At 36.8% G+C, this 18,020-nt stretch overlaps 1 protein-coding gene across 1 annotated transcript in view; it reads left to right on the forward strand.

Moving 5' to 3' along the window:
- Positions 1 to 12,033, forward strand: part of TNKS2 (tankyrase 2) — a 33,113-nt gene extending 21,080 nt beyond the window's left edge. Inside the window, exons 20-27 of the mRNA XM_087764577.1 lie at positions 56 to 138; positions 732 to 852; positions 3,371 to 3,468; positions 4,115 to 4,189; positions 5,269 to 5,374; positions 6,772 to 6,958; positions 8,390 to 8,546; positions 8,836 to 12,033. Coding sequence (XP_087620703.1) covers positions 56 to 138; positions 732 to 852; positions 3,371 to 3,468; positions 4,115 to 4,189; positions 5,269 to 5,374; positions 6,772 to 6,958; positions 8,390 to 8,546; positions 8,836 to 8,898 — 890 coding nt within the window. The 3' untranslated portion in view covers positions 8,899 to 12,033. The remainder of the gene's footprint in view (positions 1 to 55; positions 139 to 731; positions 853 to 3,370; positions 3,469 to 4,114; positions 4,190 to 5,268; positions 5,375 to 6,771; positions 6,959 to 8,389; positions 8,547 to 8,835) is intronic.
- Positions 12,034 to 18,020: the final 5,987 nt, after the last annotated feature.

An 18,020-nucleotide genomic window follows, 5' to 3' on the forward strand; every position in this document is an offset into this window, starting at 1 on the left:
TTTTATTTTGCAATACATGTATGAATGTTCATTCTGAGTTTTTCTTCTTACCCAGTTTCAGGTGTAGATTTTAGCATAAATCAGTTTGTGCGGAACCTTGGCCTTGAACATCTAATTGACATATTTGAGAGAGAACAGGTAAGTAGCTATATTTATTTCCAGATACTCAGCTAGAAAGCAAGGAAATAAATACTGACTGTTCAGAATAACATGATGAGACAGATTCAAAATGAGTGAATGTCAGAAGGAGTGGAATGAAGGAAAGGAGTGTAACTGGATTTTTTTAAATCGGTATATAATACAAACATGTATTAAATTATATGTATATATAGAAAACTGGGGGCAATAATGTCTATATAAATTGGAGACTAGGTGTGTTTCCTTTCAGTGGTGTAAAAGGTAGAGTAAATAAGTAGTCAGTGTTGATTAGTAATTTCTGGGTTGGTTTCTGTTGGCTTGAATACTTCTAGAAAATAGTATTTCTCCATCAGAAACATGATTCTTGCAAACAGTACCAGTTATGTGATTGTAGTTTGTAGCATATTTATTTAAAGACAAAAGTTTGGAGAAAACAGTTGAGTAAAAGTAAAGTACAAGAATAATACACTAAAGTCTCCAGTGTTCATGTTCTTTTCACACCTGCTTTTTATCTCAACTATTGTGAGGTATATTTTCAGCTGTTCTAGTCTGTTTATGCTGTTGTACAAAAAATGGTGTTGCTTTCATTATAGATAACACTGGATGTATTGGTTGAAATGGGACACAAAGAATTGAAGGAAATTGGAATTAATGCTTATGGCCATAGGCATAAAATCATTAAAGGAGTTGAAAGACTCATTTCTGGACAGCAAGGTATATACTTGTTTCAAGTTATTCTGTAATACTGCCTTTATAGAATCCATTTTATAAATGCTTTAGATTATTCCAAATTGTATCTCATTAAAAAGAATTGATAATAAAACTTGTCCTAGAAAATGGCACTTCAAATGATAAGAATTTCTTCTGACTTGAAACATAAGTGCTTTTATTTGTGCTGTGAATTATTGTGAATCTCACCTTTCAGTTCTTTAATTCTTTTTTTTTTTTTTTTTTTTGTGATCACTGTTTTGTGTTTACTGAGGTAAAGTGTAGATCTAGTGCAAAATGATAGTAAGCTTTTTGAGGCAGGGAGTATTTATCTTCATTGGAGCACTCTGGAGAGCAGAGCACATTCTCTACGGATGGGTTAGGGCCTATTATGTACTATTCCATTGGGTTCTGCAAAAGAGTACTGTGTTTGCTCTCTCAGAAGGCCAGCTGAAATTCTTATATATACACTTTTCTTTAAAAATACAGTTGGTGTGCTTCCAGTGAACCAAAATTAACGTAATTGCTTTGTTTAACAGCTTCAGCTTGTATTGAAGTTTTTGCTAACGCCTCTTTATGTGTGCAGTATTGTTGATCCAGCACAATCCTGGGAATAGTACTCTTCGCTTAACTATGGCTGCATAAGAGACAAAAAAACCCCCAAACCTTTGTTTCCTCCTTGTCTCATTGAGACATCATTTACTATTGTTTTGCTGTGTTTCATAGAAATTGAATCAATTTAATTAGAATTGGTAGGATTTTTTACCCTCCTGAGACACCATCTGTGAATTCTGATTCTAAAATTGGCACTCCATAGTAATGAGAGTCACCATCCCAAGCTCTAAATTATTTTTTGCTCCTTAAAACAGTACTAACTAACCCTTAAGATAGTCCTTTTCCTAGTAATTAAGTATTTAAGTGAATCTTCATAATTTTCTCTTAATGGTTTTTGACAGATTCATTGAGTCTTTTGGATAGAACTTACTTACAAGGTGCCATTTCAGCCTCATGTCCTGTTTGCGTTCTAAGTTTACACAACCAGTAATCATATACTGGTTTTTGCCTTCCAAGTAGGATTGATGTATTTTTGAACATATGCATATTTGTATATATTTTAATATGTCTGTACGTAGACAGAATGCCAAACATCCAAGTCCTTCACCACTTGCACCCCGTTCTTTCTAGACTCTTGCTGTCTTGCCCTGAAAGTCCTGACATTTTCGTTTGTAACATTAGCCACAGGCATAAGTACTTAAACTGAATATTTCAACAGCTCTTATTTTTTTTCTAGGGTGTGTTTTTGGGGCAGGGAGGATTGTTGTCGTTTGGTTGTTTTGTCGGTTTTCTATATCTTGCCATTGTGCTCTTGCACTCAGCTATGTTTGCACTGGTATTTTGACATCTCTTCCTGAACACAGTATAGCCATTATTTTGAGGTTAGTAGGGCTTTTGTGGAAGAGCTTTATTTTGGTGCTTTCTTGCCAGGGTATCTTGCTCCTGAACACTCTATTCCAGTTGCACACTGCTAACATGAGGCTCCTAACTGTGGATGAATCTGTAATTTCCCTTTTCCCCACATTATTCCTTTTTAGAGACATTATGACAGACCCAGCATCTAACTCTAGTCACCTGCTAGTTCTCTGGGAAGGCCATGGGCAAAAAGACACCTGATACTCACTGTCTTTTGTATTCTTATGTCCAGTAATTACATTCCCATTACTTGCCAGTTGTGATTGAAGTCTGTATGTAATTGACAATGGATTTTGTGTAAAATTACAATTTATTTTTTTTAATGATAGAGAAGTTTCCTTTAAGCATTCAGTATCAGACTCAGGCCTTTTAGGTTCACAGACTATCTTAGTTCTTTTGTCAGCTCTTTCTGCATGATCCATGGGAAAAATATTCCTACTGAATTCACACTTCAAGTCAATTCTCTTGTTGATGGTGCCATTGCCATCAGTAGTCATGGACTGCATACAGGGACAGGTTGCTCACTGTTTCACTGCCTAGAGTTGAAATGAACTCAAGTAAGCAAATGCTTACATGTAGTTTCCCTGTCATGTACGTTAACATAACAAGCTAAGCACAGACGAATGTGTTAGTGTGTCTGAAATGTTTATTCTTGTTGAGAGAATGATTGATCAGTATCCACAGAGCAATGAAAATGATTGCCATTAATCTGCAACCAGACCCAGCTGCTGTGCTTCTCATGGCATTTATAGTGTATGCATGGTAATGTATGGGTAAAGGTGATAAACAGAGGTGCTGTAAAAGTTTGTTTGAAACTAAGGAAATTATTTGAGGGATTGCACTTCAGCATCTGCAAAAATGTATGTGGCTGATGGAAGAAAATTAAAGTCATTGGTAATCTCTGCCTTCCTTAGCAGCTAACCTCTTCATCTTGTAAACTGAGTTTTGAGAAAATGGTCCCTTTAAAAAGAAAAATCTCTTGCTAGTTATCATTCCAAATCAGCAGTCTTAAAGCAGTTTCTGAAGCTGTTGTTGTGTTTTGTTATATTCACAGGACTTAACCCATACCTGACTCTAAATACTTCTGGTAGTGGAACTATTCTCATAGATCTTTCCACTGAAGATAAGGAATTTCAATCAGTAGAAGAGGAGGTATGCCTTTCTTTGTAGTCTCTCAGTATTTTTATTATTTCTACTAAGGAGGTAGATAAAGAAGTATTGCTAGTCAATTTAACAGTGCAATAAACATCTCTAAGCCTAAGAAAAACTCGCCTAAGGATACTTCAAATTTCCAGCTTTGACTGCACCACTAATCTATGCTCATGACATCTGTAATTTTTTTCTTACTTACGTTATTACTGCTTGTAGTATTTTTAAAACCTCTACCGTATAGAAAAGCTCTTTGATACAACTTATAAATTCTATGCTACCGATTGCCTGGTATACACAGTTTTAAGTCACTTCCTCCCAATGCGTCATAATCACACAGGACAAAATTCTGAGGAAACAATATTCTAAATTGATTGGTGAAAATCTTTTTCAATTTGAAAACTAGACCACAGACTATTCAAGATATGTTTTAAAAAAAAATAAATAAAAAAAAAAATCATTACATCTGTTCATGTGCATCCACAAAATCTAGCATTACTTAACATACAGTCCTTGCCTAAAAATTTCTTGTATGATTTTTTTTTTCAATTTTTAAGACAGAATTAGTTCTTTTGATTATTTGACTGTGTGAAGAATATGTGTTTTGAATGTGTTCTGAAACAGTGTGCTTAAAATTCTCAATCTTCAGATGCAGAGTACTGTTCGAGAGCATAGAGATGGAGGGCATGCTGGCGGAGTCTTCAATAGGTACAACATCTTAAAGGTAGCTATTGCGTTTTTATGGTCAGTGGTTACCCTTTAGAGTTTTAGCTGAAAATAAAATGTCCGTAAAATGTTCTACATTTGTTTGTTGAGTTCCATAATGTGATAAGATGTGCTGTTCCGAGACATGCACAGCAAAAGGATCATCTTCCAGGGAAATTCAAAGAACAAGATTATACGGAAAAACTGCTTATGGGTTAATAGTCAGTAAGAAATTTTATGAGAAATTGACATAGAAGGACCTCACAGAAAACTGCAGAATGTTTGAAGAAAAAGACAGAAGGTTTTACAGGAAACAACAGAAGGTTTCTGTTGAGGGGATGGTAGGGAAAAAAACAGCAAGAAGTGAAAGCAAAACTCTTGAAGCATGGAAATTAGGGTACCTATTTTGGCTTGATTTAAGACCAAAGAAGCTTAAAACACCAGGCAGTAGACAACCTTGCTTTAAATAATTTAGTAGAATTTTGGTTTGCATTCTTTTTTTTTTTTTTTTTTTTTTCTCTGAAGAAATGGTGATTTTCATTAAAATGATAGAGATTTTGATTTGCAAGTAAGTACTACTAAGTTTTATTGTGAACTGATGCTACAGTTTCCCCAGTAGAATTGATATGCTGTTTCTACATACATAAGGCTTTGCAAATGTTCAGCATATGTCTGCAGAGAGTACATAATTTACTTTCTTTTAAAAGTGTTCTAGAAGTCTTCATGGAAGACACTTCTTAATTTACTAGATCGTCTTTTTACTAGTGGCTTGGCATCAAGCTATGTTTGGAGAGATACTCAAGTAGAATTGGGACTAAGCCTGCTAAATTTAAATTAAGAAGTATTGCTCAACAGATGTTTAAAATGAATTGATTCTTAATTAACCATATAATTATAATTTACTTAAGTTATGCTACAACAATCAACTTCTGCAGGATAAGTTAGAGGATTTGTGTTTCATGGAGTTCTAAGGAAAGTTCTTGTTTAAGTGGCAGTGTAATTGTACTGTGGTATAGCTGCTATAGGTTAAATATCTGTCAAGTAAAGCAAACAGAAGCTTTCCGTTTCAGGGAGGAACTTATATTTTGACTGTTTCAGATTCAGAAAGTGTGCAACAAAAAACTGTGGGAGAGGTACACTCACAGGAGGAAAGAGGTCTCTGAAGAGAATCATAACCATGCTAATGAAAGGATGCTGTTTCATGGTGAGATACTGAAATGCACTTTATGAACTCATTTCACCATCAACACTCTTTATTGGAGGGTTTCTACTGTCTCAAACAAAGTAAATTTTCTAAATGGAAATAGGTTCTAGGTTTTGCATGAGTTTTATATGAACAAGTGTTTGTATATGTCACAATGGGTACATATGAAATTTGCATCTCCTTGTCTCTCCCTAAAGGAGGCTTCAAGTTCTAACTGAAAACATTTTAGCAGTTATGAATGGAGATTAAGGAGTGTGCCTCATCCTTGGTTAAGTTGCTAATTCTATTTTATGGACTGTGTGACCAAAATGATTAAGGGTCAAACTTTATTCTGCTATGGGTTGTTTTGGTGTGGGATTTTTTGTTTTCTTTTTATAACTTGATAAGTTAGTTCTTGTTCATCATTCCAGAAAATATGGCTTATAATTAGCAAATTAAAGCCAATTGAAAGCTCTCCTACACACAAATACGTAGTTTGTCCTGACAAACAAATTCAGCAAGTTCACGGTACATTCTTACAATGAAAGCTATGTAGCTCCCAACATAATACATTACTGTTGGAAGCAGCAACACAATAATGAACCGCTTGCCCAAAATTGTAGATATCTAAATCCTGTCTTTTGACTGTGGTCTGTACCCCTGTAAGAGGAAATGGCCTCTTAATGGAATGACCTGTCTTTAAAGGAAACTCTCTTTTAAATTGGTTAGATAATAACAAAATTATCCCCGGAACAAAGCAATTAATGCCTTATCAGTGTTCTATTTTTTTTTTTAAGTCTTTAGGTTTTTTTTAAGCATTAACATATGTCTTTAACCAAGTATGCCACTTGCAGAAGATGACGAGCTAGGTTTTTCCCGTCCTCATGTGGAATGTTCTTCTGCTTCATATACAGTTTTATCATCTTTAGGCCAGAAGATAAGGCTTTGGATTATTTTCACTATCATTCTCAACATGACTCTGAAATGCCATGTTATCTTAGAACAGATTTTCTCTAAAGGTGCTTTCATATTTATGTATACTGTTATAAAAAACCTGCTCTTTTTGTGAAAATTAATGGGTATCAGGTGTCTTGAGATGCAGAATCCAACCATCTTGGTTAGAATGAAGCTCTGCCAAAGGCAGTGCAGATGCACAGAACCTTCTCTTGCAGAAAGAGTTGTCTCGGATATTATCCTTTGTAAATCTTTGTTAAAAATGTACGCTTATCAGCTACTGTCATTTGTGTAATACCTCTAGCAAATTGGCTATGAAAATCTGAGGTCAGAATTTCTGCAGATTGATTTCCTTGTATGTGTAGACAAACTGTAAAAAAAAAAGTTGGTAATGGATGATTGATTTGTGACACATGCAAAAATCTGTATGCCATGTTTTCAGTATTTTACTTCCTTTCTCTTAGGCTCCCCATTTGTGAATGCAATCATTCACAAAGGCTTTGATGAGAGACATGCCTATATAGGTGGCATGTTTGGAGCTGGCATTTATTTTGCTGAAAATTCTTCCAAAAGCAATCAATATGTGTATGGAATTGGAGGTGGCACTGGATGTCCAATTCACAAAGATAGATCTTGTTATGTTTGCCACAGGTAAGTAATTCGAAAGAATCCGATTTTGCCTTTGTATATTGTGTTATAGACCATCAAGTCCGCAGAGCCTCTCTGAAGAAAGATTCGCTTGGTAACCAAACCTTCTCAGCCCTCTCTATGTGCTGGGCCTAACAGAGACTTTCAGAAAACTTTGATATTTAAGTCTTAAAGGACCTTTAACCATCTTCAGTGCATTTAACCAAACCTTTGCCCTTAACTTAATGTAAAAATCAGACTTAGGTAGCCAGAGAGTGAAGAGGACCTGCTAGATGCTTGTGTGAAAGATGCAGCAATATGAGGGTTTAGTCCATTGTGTGTTGCAGAGAAAGGAGAAATTCAGTCATATTCAGATGCTGTATTTCTTTGAGGGTGATGTACTTTGTAACAGGCAGCCCCCACGTCACTGCTGCTTCACACACTAAAATATAGATGTGGATTTGAGGACTCTCTGCCACTAATTGAGTTCTTAAATCCACTTCTCTGCAGAACAGCTGTTATGTCTTATTGACACCATCAGTTCAGAATAAAGTTACTCTTACTGCATGGAGTTAATTGTGGTAGTGGCCATTGTTTCAATCAGGAGAATATTTTGAGTGTGCGTACTGTTTTACATTGGCCTCACAGGGATAAAGTCATTCTTCCAGTTCTCTTCCTTGAGTCTTTGCCACTTTTCATATTGCTTACTCTTTCCTGGGATTCTCAAATAAAGAGAATAATCTTCTAGAGTTATAGAGGATGTCAGAGTCTTTTCATGCTTTCTAAAGTTTTGAATATTTTTTTTTTTTAATTTGTCTTGTGTGAAGAGTTAGAAAAGCAAAAGTTTTGGCTGAGCATAAGGGTACATAACATTGGTCCGCAAAAATGCTGAGATTCCATTGCCATTGCAGTAGTACATATTTAAAGAAATAAGTACCCTTGTTATGTCTTTTTATAATGAAAACAACATAACATACTGACAAATGCTAGTATGACGTATTTTGTGTTGACCTAGAGTTTGCACTTGGCCTTGATGTTGATTTGGCTGTTAGATACAAATCTAGTGTTAGAACACAAGTGAATTATGTTGTTGGTATGAGTGACGGAAAGGGCACCCTCAGAAAACTTTTTAAAAATCCAGACAAATAAAAGAAACTACAAAAAGGTAGTGACAATCTTTGAGTACATTATTAAGCATGCTGTTTCCAGTAATTAAAATAAATATTTTTCGATGTTATTACTAACCCTTTCCTCAGGCTAAAGAGCTTTTCCAAAGGGAGCGTACCTTTTGTCCTTCAAAATAGACCTTCAGAATTTTGTGAGCTACAGAGAGTGACTAAAGTGGCTTTGAAGTTCCACTGTTCTCCTCAAGTAAAAGTTTCAAATTATGAAGATAGTCTTTCTGGAGCTTCACAAGCATTTTGTCTTCATGGTCCTTTTTCCCTTTTAACACAGGCAATTGCTGTTTTGTCGTGTAACACTGGGCAAGTCTTTCCTGCAGTTCAGTGCTATGAAAATGGCTCATTCTCCCCCAGGCCATCACTCGGTTACTGGGCGACCCAGTGTAAATGGATTGGCATTGGCAGAATATGTCATTTACAGAGGGGAGCAGGTAAATAGCTTTTTGATTTGGTTTTTCAGACTGTTTTTTTTAAAGGCATGTAATGTGTTGTGTTTTTTCCTTACTTTGGAGGTGCTAGGACTTGCTTTTGTCTTAAAACAAACTCCAGCTGTGGTTGCAGGTGAAAGGATCCCTGTTTCCTGAATGCTCCAGGCATTTTACCTCTGACATTTTGCCTTTTTTTATTTGGCATAAATACTTTTTTCCTCTCTCTAGCAAACATTCTGAATTTATCCAGAAAATGAAATTATAATAAAGAACGTGTGTGTCACTCTTTCAGGCTTATCCAGAATACTTGATTACTTACCAGATTATGAAACCTGAAGCAACCACTGAAGCTTAAGACAAATGACTTGTGGGAAGCCATCAGACTTTGGATGCGACGATACTAATGGCTGCCATCCTGTCAATTACAACGAGTTGTTGAAACATTTTCATGCACAGGTGGTGTGGTAGCAAATGTGAACAAAATATGCCATTTTTGACTTGATAAAGCTTTAATAATGTACAGTATGTTTTTCTAAAATTTCAGAAATGTCCTCTTTTTCAGCACTTTAACAGATACCATTCCAGGCATAAACTGGGGTTTGGCTGTACTAAATGATAAAAAAAATTAACTTGAAACAATGGTTTTATACAATACTGCATTGACATTTAGCAGAAATTGTAATGCTCTATACAGGAACTCATTTTACTAATACTGTGTTCTTTAAAACACTGCATTTACACTGAAAACGTTTTCATTTGTAAAACTGTAAATAAGAGCTTTTGTACTAGCCTGGTATTTATTTACATTGCTTTGTAATATAAGTGTTTTAGAACTGCAACCTTGTACAAAATGTTTTTTCCAGATGTTGGTTTGTTCATCTGTGTTTTCTCATGCACGATAGATTTGAAAAGCCAATTTTTTTCCAGGGTTTATCACTTATTTGTGAGGGAGAAAGCAAATTTTATCAGAAGAGATTTAGAAATATCCAACTTTAGAAATATCCAACTTTAGATTGAATACGCAAATGTTTGTTCTGTATTTTTATTTATGAGATATACATTCCTGAGAATGATGGGCTATGAAAATAGAATGTTCCAGCTGAATACTAAAGTGTTTTTCCACCTACTTCCTAGAGTTGCATATTTTATTTCTGTAAAATGTCTTCTGAAGTTTTTTATTTAACTATAGGCATAGTTAACCTGTATCCTTACTTCAAGGCTAGTAGACCTTGCAAGTTACAGTTTTAGTAAATTATTTTATTTGAATGTAGTTGGAAAATTAACCTCAAGGAGGTCTGTCTTGAGTTCCTCTTGCTTACATTTAAGCCGGGAAGTTAAATAGTTTATTACTTACATGAGGGCAAACAACTTGGCCTTTTTTGTATGCTTATTTTGGTAAATTAATGTACCTGTTGGTGCCCTCAGGATATGAGTATTGCGAGGTGGAAATGTTAAAAACCATCCTGTCATCTCCTGTGTTTCCTCCATGTTAACGTAAGCTGTAGTTGAAGCAGGTGCGTAGAAGTGTGTTTATCTGCAGTGCTTTTGGCTGAGTGGAACTGGTCGGGGTGCAAGGTTCTGCTCCCTGTGCTCGGCCGGCTGGGCGAGGAGTGTGCAAGTGGGATGAGCAGCTCTTCCGTGGCAGCAGCTGCCTTCGGTAGCCCTCGTAAGACTGCTTGGGTGGAGGAAGAGTACAAAAGGTAAAACCCCCTGTTCAAGTCTCATTCGGGGTTACTGATGCACCGATCAGTTCGGTCAGCCCTGTCGTAGCTCTCTTGTGTGTTCTGCTTCTTTTCCATCTGCAGTTTTTACTTACATATTTCAAGGATATGTTAAATACAAATTATAGTTCATTTGGGGTTAAAGTGGTTAGGAGTATATTTTAGTTGTTTTATATTTCTACATACGGGACACTGTCCCAGAAGACAATTTGTTTGCAGGGCATGTTATCATACCATGGTTTTAAATGTAGTAACTGGTCAAGATAATGAAATCGTCTTGCTGATGTGGTGGTTATGTGATTATGCTCTATGTAAAAATGTATTGAACCTTACCCAGTTATGTGGGGAATATGAATAATAAGATTGCATAACTCTTGCAGAAAGTAATATTGGCTATGAATAAAAAAGGCTTTGATTTTTAGGTACTTTCTCCCAGCATGTTGCCTGTTCCTTAGGTATAGTAATGCTGGAATTTGTGTTCATGCAAAATCTGTCAAGTATGTTTAAAACTTTTTCGTTATTGCTAAAATGCTTCATTCTCTATGAATGATCACTTAATGTCTTGTAAAATATTGTGGTATGATAGCATTTTAAGTGGTACCACAATGTTGGTTTTTGTCTGTTTGGGGATTTTTTGAGCTGTTTTTTTGCATGACATACCTTGCACTCTGAAGATGGAAGCTGTAATGATTTGATAATACTGACTGTTGAGGTGAACCTTTAATCTCTTGTGCAATTAGTTCTGCTTTACTCATCTTGAAGTGTCTTTACATGTACTGTATAACATTCCATATCCATTTAACACTAAATAAATTTAATTCACTGGTTTTCTGGTAGCATGGGAGTAATTACAGATGTAGTATGTAAACCCATTGTTTTAAATGTAAGCATGCACAATGCTATAACAAACTACATCATTAGAGGGGAAACTAATTGCGTTAAATAGAAAAGCTTTTAATGTGGATGCAAAACTGTAAACACTGTGGAAGCTTGTAGTTTGGTATATAGCTAACAGCTTTAGCTACCAGTGAAAATATTTTAATAATCTAGAAGTAAGCTTCAATTTATGCACTTAAAAACTCCATTATATGGTCCAAAACTGAAAAAGAAAACTGCCTTATGTTGGTTTTGTAAAAGGAAGAGTAACCTGGAAAGTCTTACCTTTCAGATGACTGCACAGGTAGCAGTATGATACATACATGAGCAGCAACGAAAGTACTGCGTAGATCACTTGTAGTATCGCAGTAAGTAAGTAATTTTATTTCAGTAGGACCACTTACATGGTAGGAGGTTTCCAAAACCAGACTTGTATTGAAGATTTAGATAGATATGAGCACTAGAGGGCAGGAAAGCAACTGTTTAGTAAGATTGAAGGTGGTGAAAATCTTCGAAGTATCTCGGCAGTACAACTTCTGATAAAATTGCTTCTGAAAATTCCACTTATCTAGGTTGTAAAAAATTAAAATTAACTTTCCATTCTGCATTAGTTTTTTAAGAACTAAGTAACTAGTATAAAAAAAACTGCTGCAAGTAAGTGAATTGAAAACGTCAGGGTTTTTTCTTAAAAACTTAGACCTTAGTTCTTAGAAATTAAAAAATAATTTAGCCAGACTCTTCTGTCATATGTAACTGAAAAACTTAAGATTATCTGTACAATGCATGTTCAAGAGGCCTGTGGGCAGTAATACTGGATGGAAAGAACTGTAAAAGGAGTTGCCACTGTCTTTTCTACCCTGAACTTGCTCATTAAACACCATGCTGTGTGTGTATACGCGTGTGTGTATGTATGAGTACACACACTTGCTCACTCTCTCACTCACTTCATTCACCAAGAAGCTGAGAAAAAGTTAAAAAAAGTGACTTCTCCAGCAGACCACCATTGTCAGTGAGGGTGCTGCAGCCTAGGAGCCATTTCCCCTTCTTCTGCCCATCTTCTGACCTTAATGTAATAAAACAGTTTTTCTCTTTTGCTGGAAACAGCGAGAGAACCCCATGGGTGGCTTGCCTTCTGCCTTCCAGTAAAAAAGTATAGAGGCTTGATTTGTACTCATCTAATGCAACAATACAGCAAAGACCGCTGTCTCGCCTTCAGTGAAGTGGAAGATCAGAGTGCCTGAGCTCTGCCCCTCTCTGGTTCTTGGAGTTGTGCTTTTCCTGCACCCACTGAAGCTGCAGTAGGTGGAGATGGTGTCAGCAAGGGCAGGGCGTGGAGAGAGGTGTGTGCCTCTTTTTGCCCCTTTCCAGCAAGCATAAGCAATGGTACTTCTGCGAGTATCAAGGGATTTCTTGCCCCTGCCTGTGGCTCACTAGATCAGCAAAAGCTGCCGGCAGCCAGAACAGAATACAAGATAAAAAGAAAAAGCATGTAGATGACTGGTTTGAAGTTAACATGTTCTGCTCTAAATAGGGGCAAGGTTGGTAACTGAGAGAAGATAGACAGGAGGGGAGAGAGAATAAAAGAACTAACAACAACCTAGGAAGAAAGGAAGGCAAGTTCTACAAGCGCTGAAAAGTTATAGTAGGAATAACTAATATAATTATTAGGCCAAGGTAATTGTAGTACATCAACTTTCCAGCTTATGTTGGGAATCATTTCTGCCCGTTTTGAGTTAAAACAGCAAACAAGCGTTGATGTGTAGACATTGCAGGGATTTCAAAATAGCTCCTCTTGAGAAGAACATACATGGTTAGGAGGAGAAAGTTGCAGCCAATTCAAAACATTAACATTAGACTTGGGAAATAATGAGTGCAAGAAAAAGAAATAGGATTTAAAACCTGAAGGCAAATGTCCTATACAGTAGTCCTTAAAAACATTGTTTTTGAAGCATTGATTATCGGAGACAAGCTGAAAAACCGCAGTAGATCAGCATACCAGTAAATTAAAAGTATGTCACATTAAATTATTTACCTGGATCCTGTCTAGTGGTAGGATGGGTATGGGGAGGTGGGGGTGGGCATTTTAATGCAGCCAGAAAATTCAAGGAAGGAAGTGGAGGTCAGATCCATCTCTCCATCTGTAATCTTGATAAAACTCCTAAATGTATTCAGCCGCAACTCAAGTATCTGGGGTCTTAATGACGGGCAGCGAAGGGGATCGGGGTGGTTTCTTACATTTGCAGCGTACGCGATGCCATTGCGCAGTGCACGTGTAGCGACACAGCTAGGGGAACGTTTACTTGCAAAGTTTTTAAGTTAGGACCATTAAGAGTTTTCAAAAGATCATAGTAGTAGTATTTGCAAACCTTAATACTTAAAATAGATGTAAATTGTTTAAGGAGGAAAAGAAAATGCACTAGTGCCTGAGAATGTATGATTGAGACTTTTTATAGTTGGGGAAAGCAGCTTCGTGTCCACTGGTAATACTGTTTACAGATCTGGGTTGGTACATGTGGGAAAGGATTAATACTGAATGAAGCTAATAGAAATGGCCTGAGAAATGGACTTGAAAGTAGTCACTTATTTCTGGGCTAGTGGTGTATGTTTTATGTTGTCTAGGTGCTCTTCAAAAAGGTAATGTTTTCCAGCAATATATTTAGAAGCTTATTTCACAACAAGAAATTTATTCAATTTTATGAGACAACAAGAAATTTATTCAATTTTATGATCATAGATCAATAGATGGATATAGAAGCAGAACTTCTTTATTAGTCTGATAAAGAAGCGGGTAAATAAATTAAGCAAGTAAATAATATTGACATGTAAGTAGAACTGACATGAACAAAGGAAAAAATGGATGTTGTTGCAAAAATGAGTAATCATAAGTCAATTAGTGTATATAACGCTTATGACCCAACTGAGGAGGATATTGTATCTAATAGTTTTTAATTATTGAAGTAGTCAAAGTGGAAGCTGACAGCCGTTAAATTAAGTATTGTTCTAATTAATGATAGAATGAACTACCAAGCAGTCCAAAAGTGTCATCTTTAGATAAATAAATCTGGATATCATGACCAGTGTCTGATAGATAGCGGTTCCCTATGTGGAAGTATTTTACTGAAGCATTGCAAACACGCAATAGAATAAATTAGATTTGGGTTGGTATTAAAGGACTTCATTTTCAACAATAAATATTCATTAGAGCACCTGTTTTCATAAAGTCTAATTCAGGGTTTAGGGAAAGAACTAGGAGAACTTAGCAGTAGGTTACTAAAACCCAAAGGTGTATGGGCAGCTTCACAGATAGCATAGTCCCAGTAATAATAACATGAGGCCCTTGAAGCACATGGTATAGAAGGTGTTATTTAATGCAAAGATTCTAAAACCAGTAATCTGGCAAAGAAAGAAATCTGACTTCAAAATAAAGGGCCTAATGGTAAAGCTTATTTCAAAAGATCAGGAATGTGAAAATGCACTAGAAGCTGCAAAAACATAAGTTTTAAGAGAAGAAAAAGTTCTCCTGTTGGGACTAGAGCTCTGTGAATGGAGAACAGGTTAGGACATTACTAGTAAGATGGACTTCTAAAGGTGCAGAACAGACAGACCTTGAAGGAAAAAAAAGGGTTAAAAAAGGCAGGGGGGGATTGACTGAGCATCTCTGAGCCTGGTGGCAGAAAATGTTAACAGAGAAAATCTGGCCAGTGGTATACCAGAAGATCTGAAATAGCCTACACAAAATTAGAATGAAAGGCACCAAGTGTCGTGATAAGGAGACAAAAATAGAGGAAAGTGCTGCTCTTAACTGTGGTGAAGGGTAAGTCAGATTGCTGAATTTCTGAAATAATAAACTTTAGAATGAACCTCCTCTCCAACATCCTATTTATATATGCCACATAAGCATTTTAAATAACTTTAAAAGCCTCTGAGCATTTGTATAATCAGACTCAAAATGAGATGGAGTGGCAAAATGATGAGCTGGTGCTAGCACATTTCAAGCAATCCTCAATGGTAGCACGGAGCAGGCTAGTCCCAGGGGGGAATTCTCATGGGAATAACCCGGTATGGACAGAGTTGGACAAAAAAATAGGGAAACCTGCTCGCTTTATGTAATTGTGTATTAGACTATACTCCAAGGCACTTCTTCTGAAATAGCACCTGCTATTAAAAGTGTGCTTAATCAATTGTAATTTCAGAAACACTTAATAAAAAGAACAGATGTTTGTAAAATAGAAGAAAGAAGAGTAATTTCAGACCTGGACCAATTAAAAGGAATATTTCACACTTACTGGAAATGGAAAGATTTATTCAGGGGCCTGCTTTAAAACCAGTTTTGGATTAGTTTATATTTTTAAAGTACCATGGGTCTGCTGTAGGAAAGTAGTCCAGCAGAAATACTGAAATCATGACAATAATTTGCAAGAGATATGAGAACCTTGTACGTGTGGCAACTTTTAATGGCCAAGGACTTGTACAAAATGGTCCGTAAACAAATAGTTACGGATTTAGGTATGCCTGCTTTCTGTCTTCTGAGACTCCCCTCCCCATTCCCAGAAAACGCCAGCTTTTCAGTAAAGGAGTTTAACAAAATGTATGAGTTAAATATTTCGTGTATCAAGTTTTGGTTGTGTTTATTTTTTTGAAAAGAAGAAAGAGTAATGATGCCATGATGTACAATTAATAGCTTAAATATTAATTGTGTAATAGGGTGCATTGTTATGTATTACAGATGTTTTATTGCAATATCAATAAATAACATATTTTCCTTTTTAAAAAAGAAAAAAACTTTTAAAAATAATGCTTAATACGTTTCCTTCACTGGACTGATTTTACAGTACAGATTTTGGGGAGTTTGTGGTGCAACATCTTTAACCTCCCTGAAATACTGTTAAAATAGTGGGTTTGGACTCACTGACCTACCAGTTTTAGCATAATGAATTTTTCATATTTGTAAACACGATGAAAACACATGTATTTGCCTCAGAATTCTGTTATTCTCAGAAAAATTAATCAGAACTATATTTGTACATACCCTAATTTAGCAATACAGGTATTTTAAGGTTATTAACTGCAACAGTTGGCTTCTAAAGAAGCCAACTAAATTTTGTCTCCAAAATTTACTTCCTGAGCTAAGCTTTTGCTTGTTCACATCAGGAGAGGCTTGCGGGTAGTTCAGGAAGGTTGAGGCGGCCAGATGATCTGCCTCTCTTCCCTGAGCGGCACGGAGGGGTCCCTATCGCCTTCTCCATCATCACTGCCACAGGTGGCTCCAGAGACCCCCGCTCTCAGAGATGGCACTGAACAAGCAGCCCTGCAGCCTGCGTTCACCTGAAAGACTCAGGCTCTCAGCGGTGGCACCTTCGCCCTTGGCGCAGACCGCAGGGACTTGCTGGTGTTACGGACCTCGGGTTCTTGGTTCAGAGTCTGCCCTGCTATAGACTCATCTGAAGAAGCACTAGGAGTCTGTCCTGTGTGGCTGGAGCTTCATGATCTAAAACGTCTGAGTGATGTTTTGGATGGCGTGTGACAGGAACATGCACATCCTAAATAAACAGCAATTTCCATGAGGATCTCTGTACCTATAGATAGCAGACAGCCCAGTATCATTTTTATTGCTGGAAATTCCTGTTTATCTACAGATGTTACTCTACAGCATTCGCTATAATTTTGCCTGGTTTCTTTTTTCAGCCCAACTCTGTGATAAGGCGATTCGACCCAGAGGTCTGAGATAGTCACAATATCCACTGAGAAGCTGAAAGGCATTTCAGTTTAGATACAAGTGAGGTTTATCCAGCTTGCTCCCAGGTAACTTCACACAAAAGTATCCAGTGTGGTGCTTTAATATACACCCTGTAAAAGCAAGTTAGATTAATCCTGGTTGATACTAAAGAACCTAAATTGCAACTGGTAATTTTAGACCTTGTATTTGAGAAGGATAAAGTGAGTACATATTTCTAGAGGTGTTTGATTTAGAGAACTTTGCTTGCTTTGAAATAGGATGTTTCAATTCTCAATGTTAAATCAGAAGAGTAAGATCACACCATAATAAAAGCTGTTTGCCATTTTAAGTTGTTTCAAGTAAATAAGGAGTATCTGCCTGAGAGAAAAGGAACTATGTCCAGCTTGTATTTATAGTTTAGGATTCAAGAAATTAAGTTGAGGAGCCTGTACTGCTAATTGTTAAGAACAAGATAGCTTAATCTGCATACTAACAACATAAAATGCATGTGAAATCTGTAGCTCCCTATGTGGAAAGCAGCACAAGCGAGACCACCAGTTCTGCCAATCAGTCATTCACATTTCCCACTGTTTTCCTCTATTGTAGCAAAATGTGAGAAGCTGCTCTCAGGCCACACAAACAATGCTCTTTATTGGTCTTTACTGAGGCATGATCGGGTGTCTATGCTGAGACTGCCAGCCTCAAAGAAGTGCTAGTGGATGACATCTGGCAGCCTGGCTTTGCTACAGATAGATTTATGAGCTGTGAAAGATGGTCAAATTAACATCTTCTGCATTCTTGATAGGATTAGGGTTTCTGGGACATGCAGTCATTTGCATATTGCCCTGACTTACCACATTAGTATTGTGTTCGTGGCTCATTTTGATAGATTTTTGTGGGGGGCTTTCTCCCTTTGCATCCTACCATTTTTCAGTCACTGTTGGCAGTGACACAGCTGTGTTGGTTTAACAGGCCTAGCAGAGATCATACATCTTGCTCTGATTTCTTCCAGTTACAATCTTAATGCAAATCAAGAGCAGCAGCAGCTCTTGCCCTGGGGGAAGGATGCTCTTCACTAGGGCTGAGCTCACGCACAAAGTTGAATGACTAAGGCACTTGTATGAGAGCCCACAAAAGTTGTCCCTAGGAGTTAAAGAGAGAAGG

Source organism: Nipponia nippon, unplaced genomic scaffold, assembly GCF_047370975.1.
Source record: "Nipponia nippon isolate SJK-2023a ecotype South Korea unplaced genomic scaffold, ASM4737097v1 scaffold_3, whole genome shotgun sequence".
In the NCBI taxonomy this organism is placed as follows: Eukaryota; Metazoa; Chordata; class Aves; order Pelecaniformes; family Threskiornithidae; genus Nipponia; species Nipponia nippon.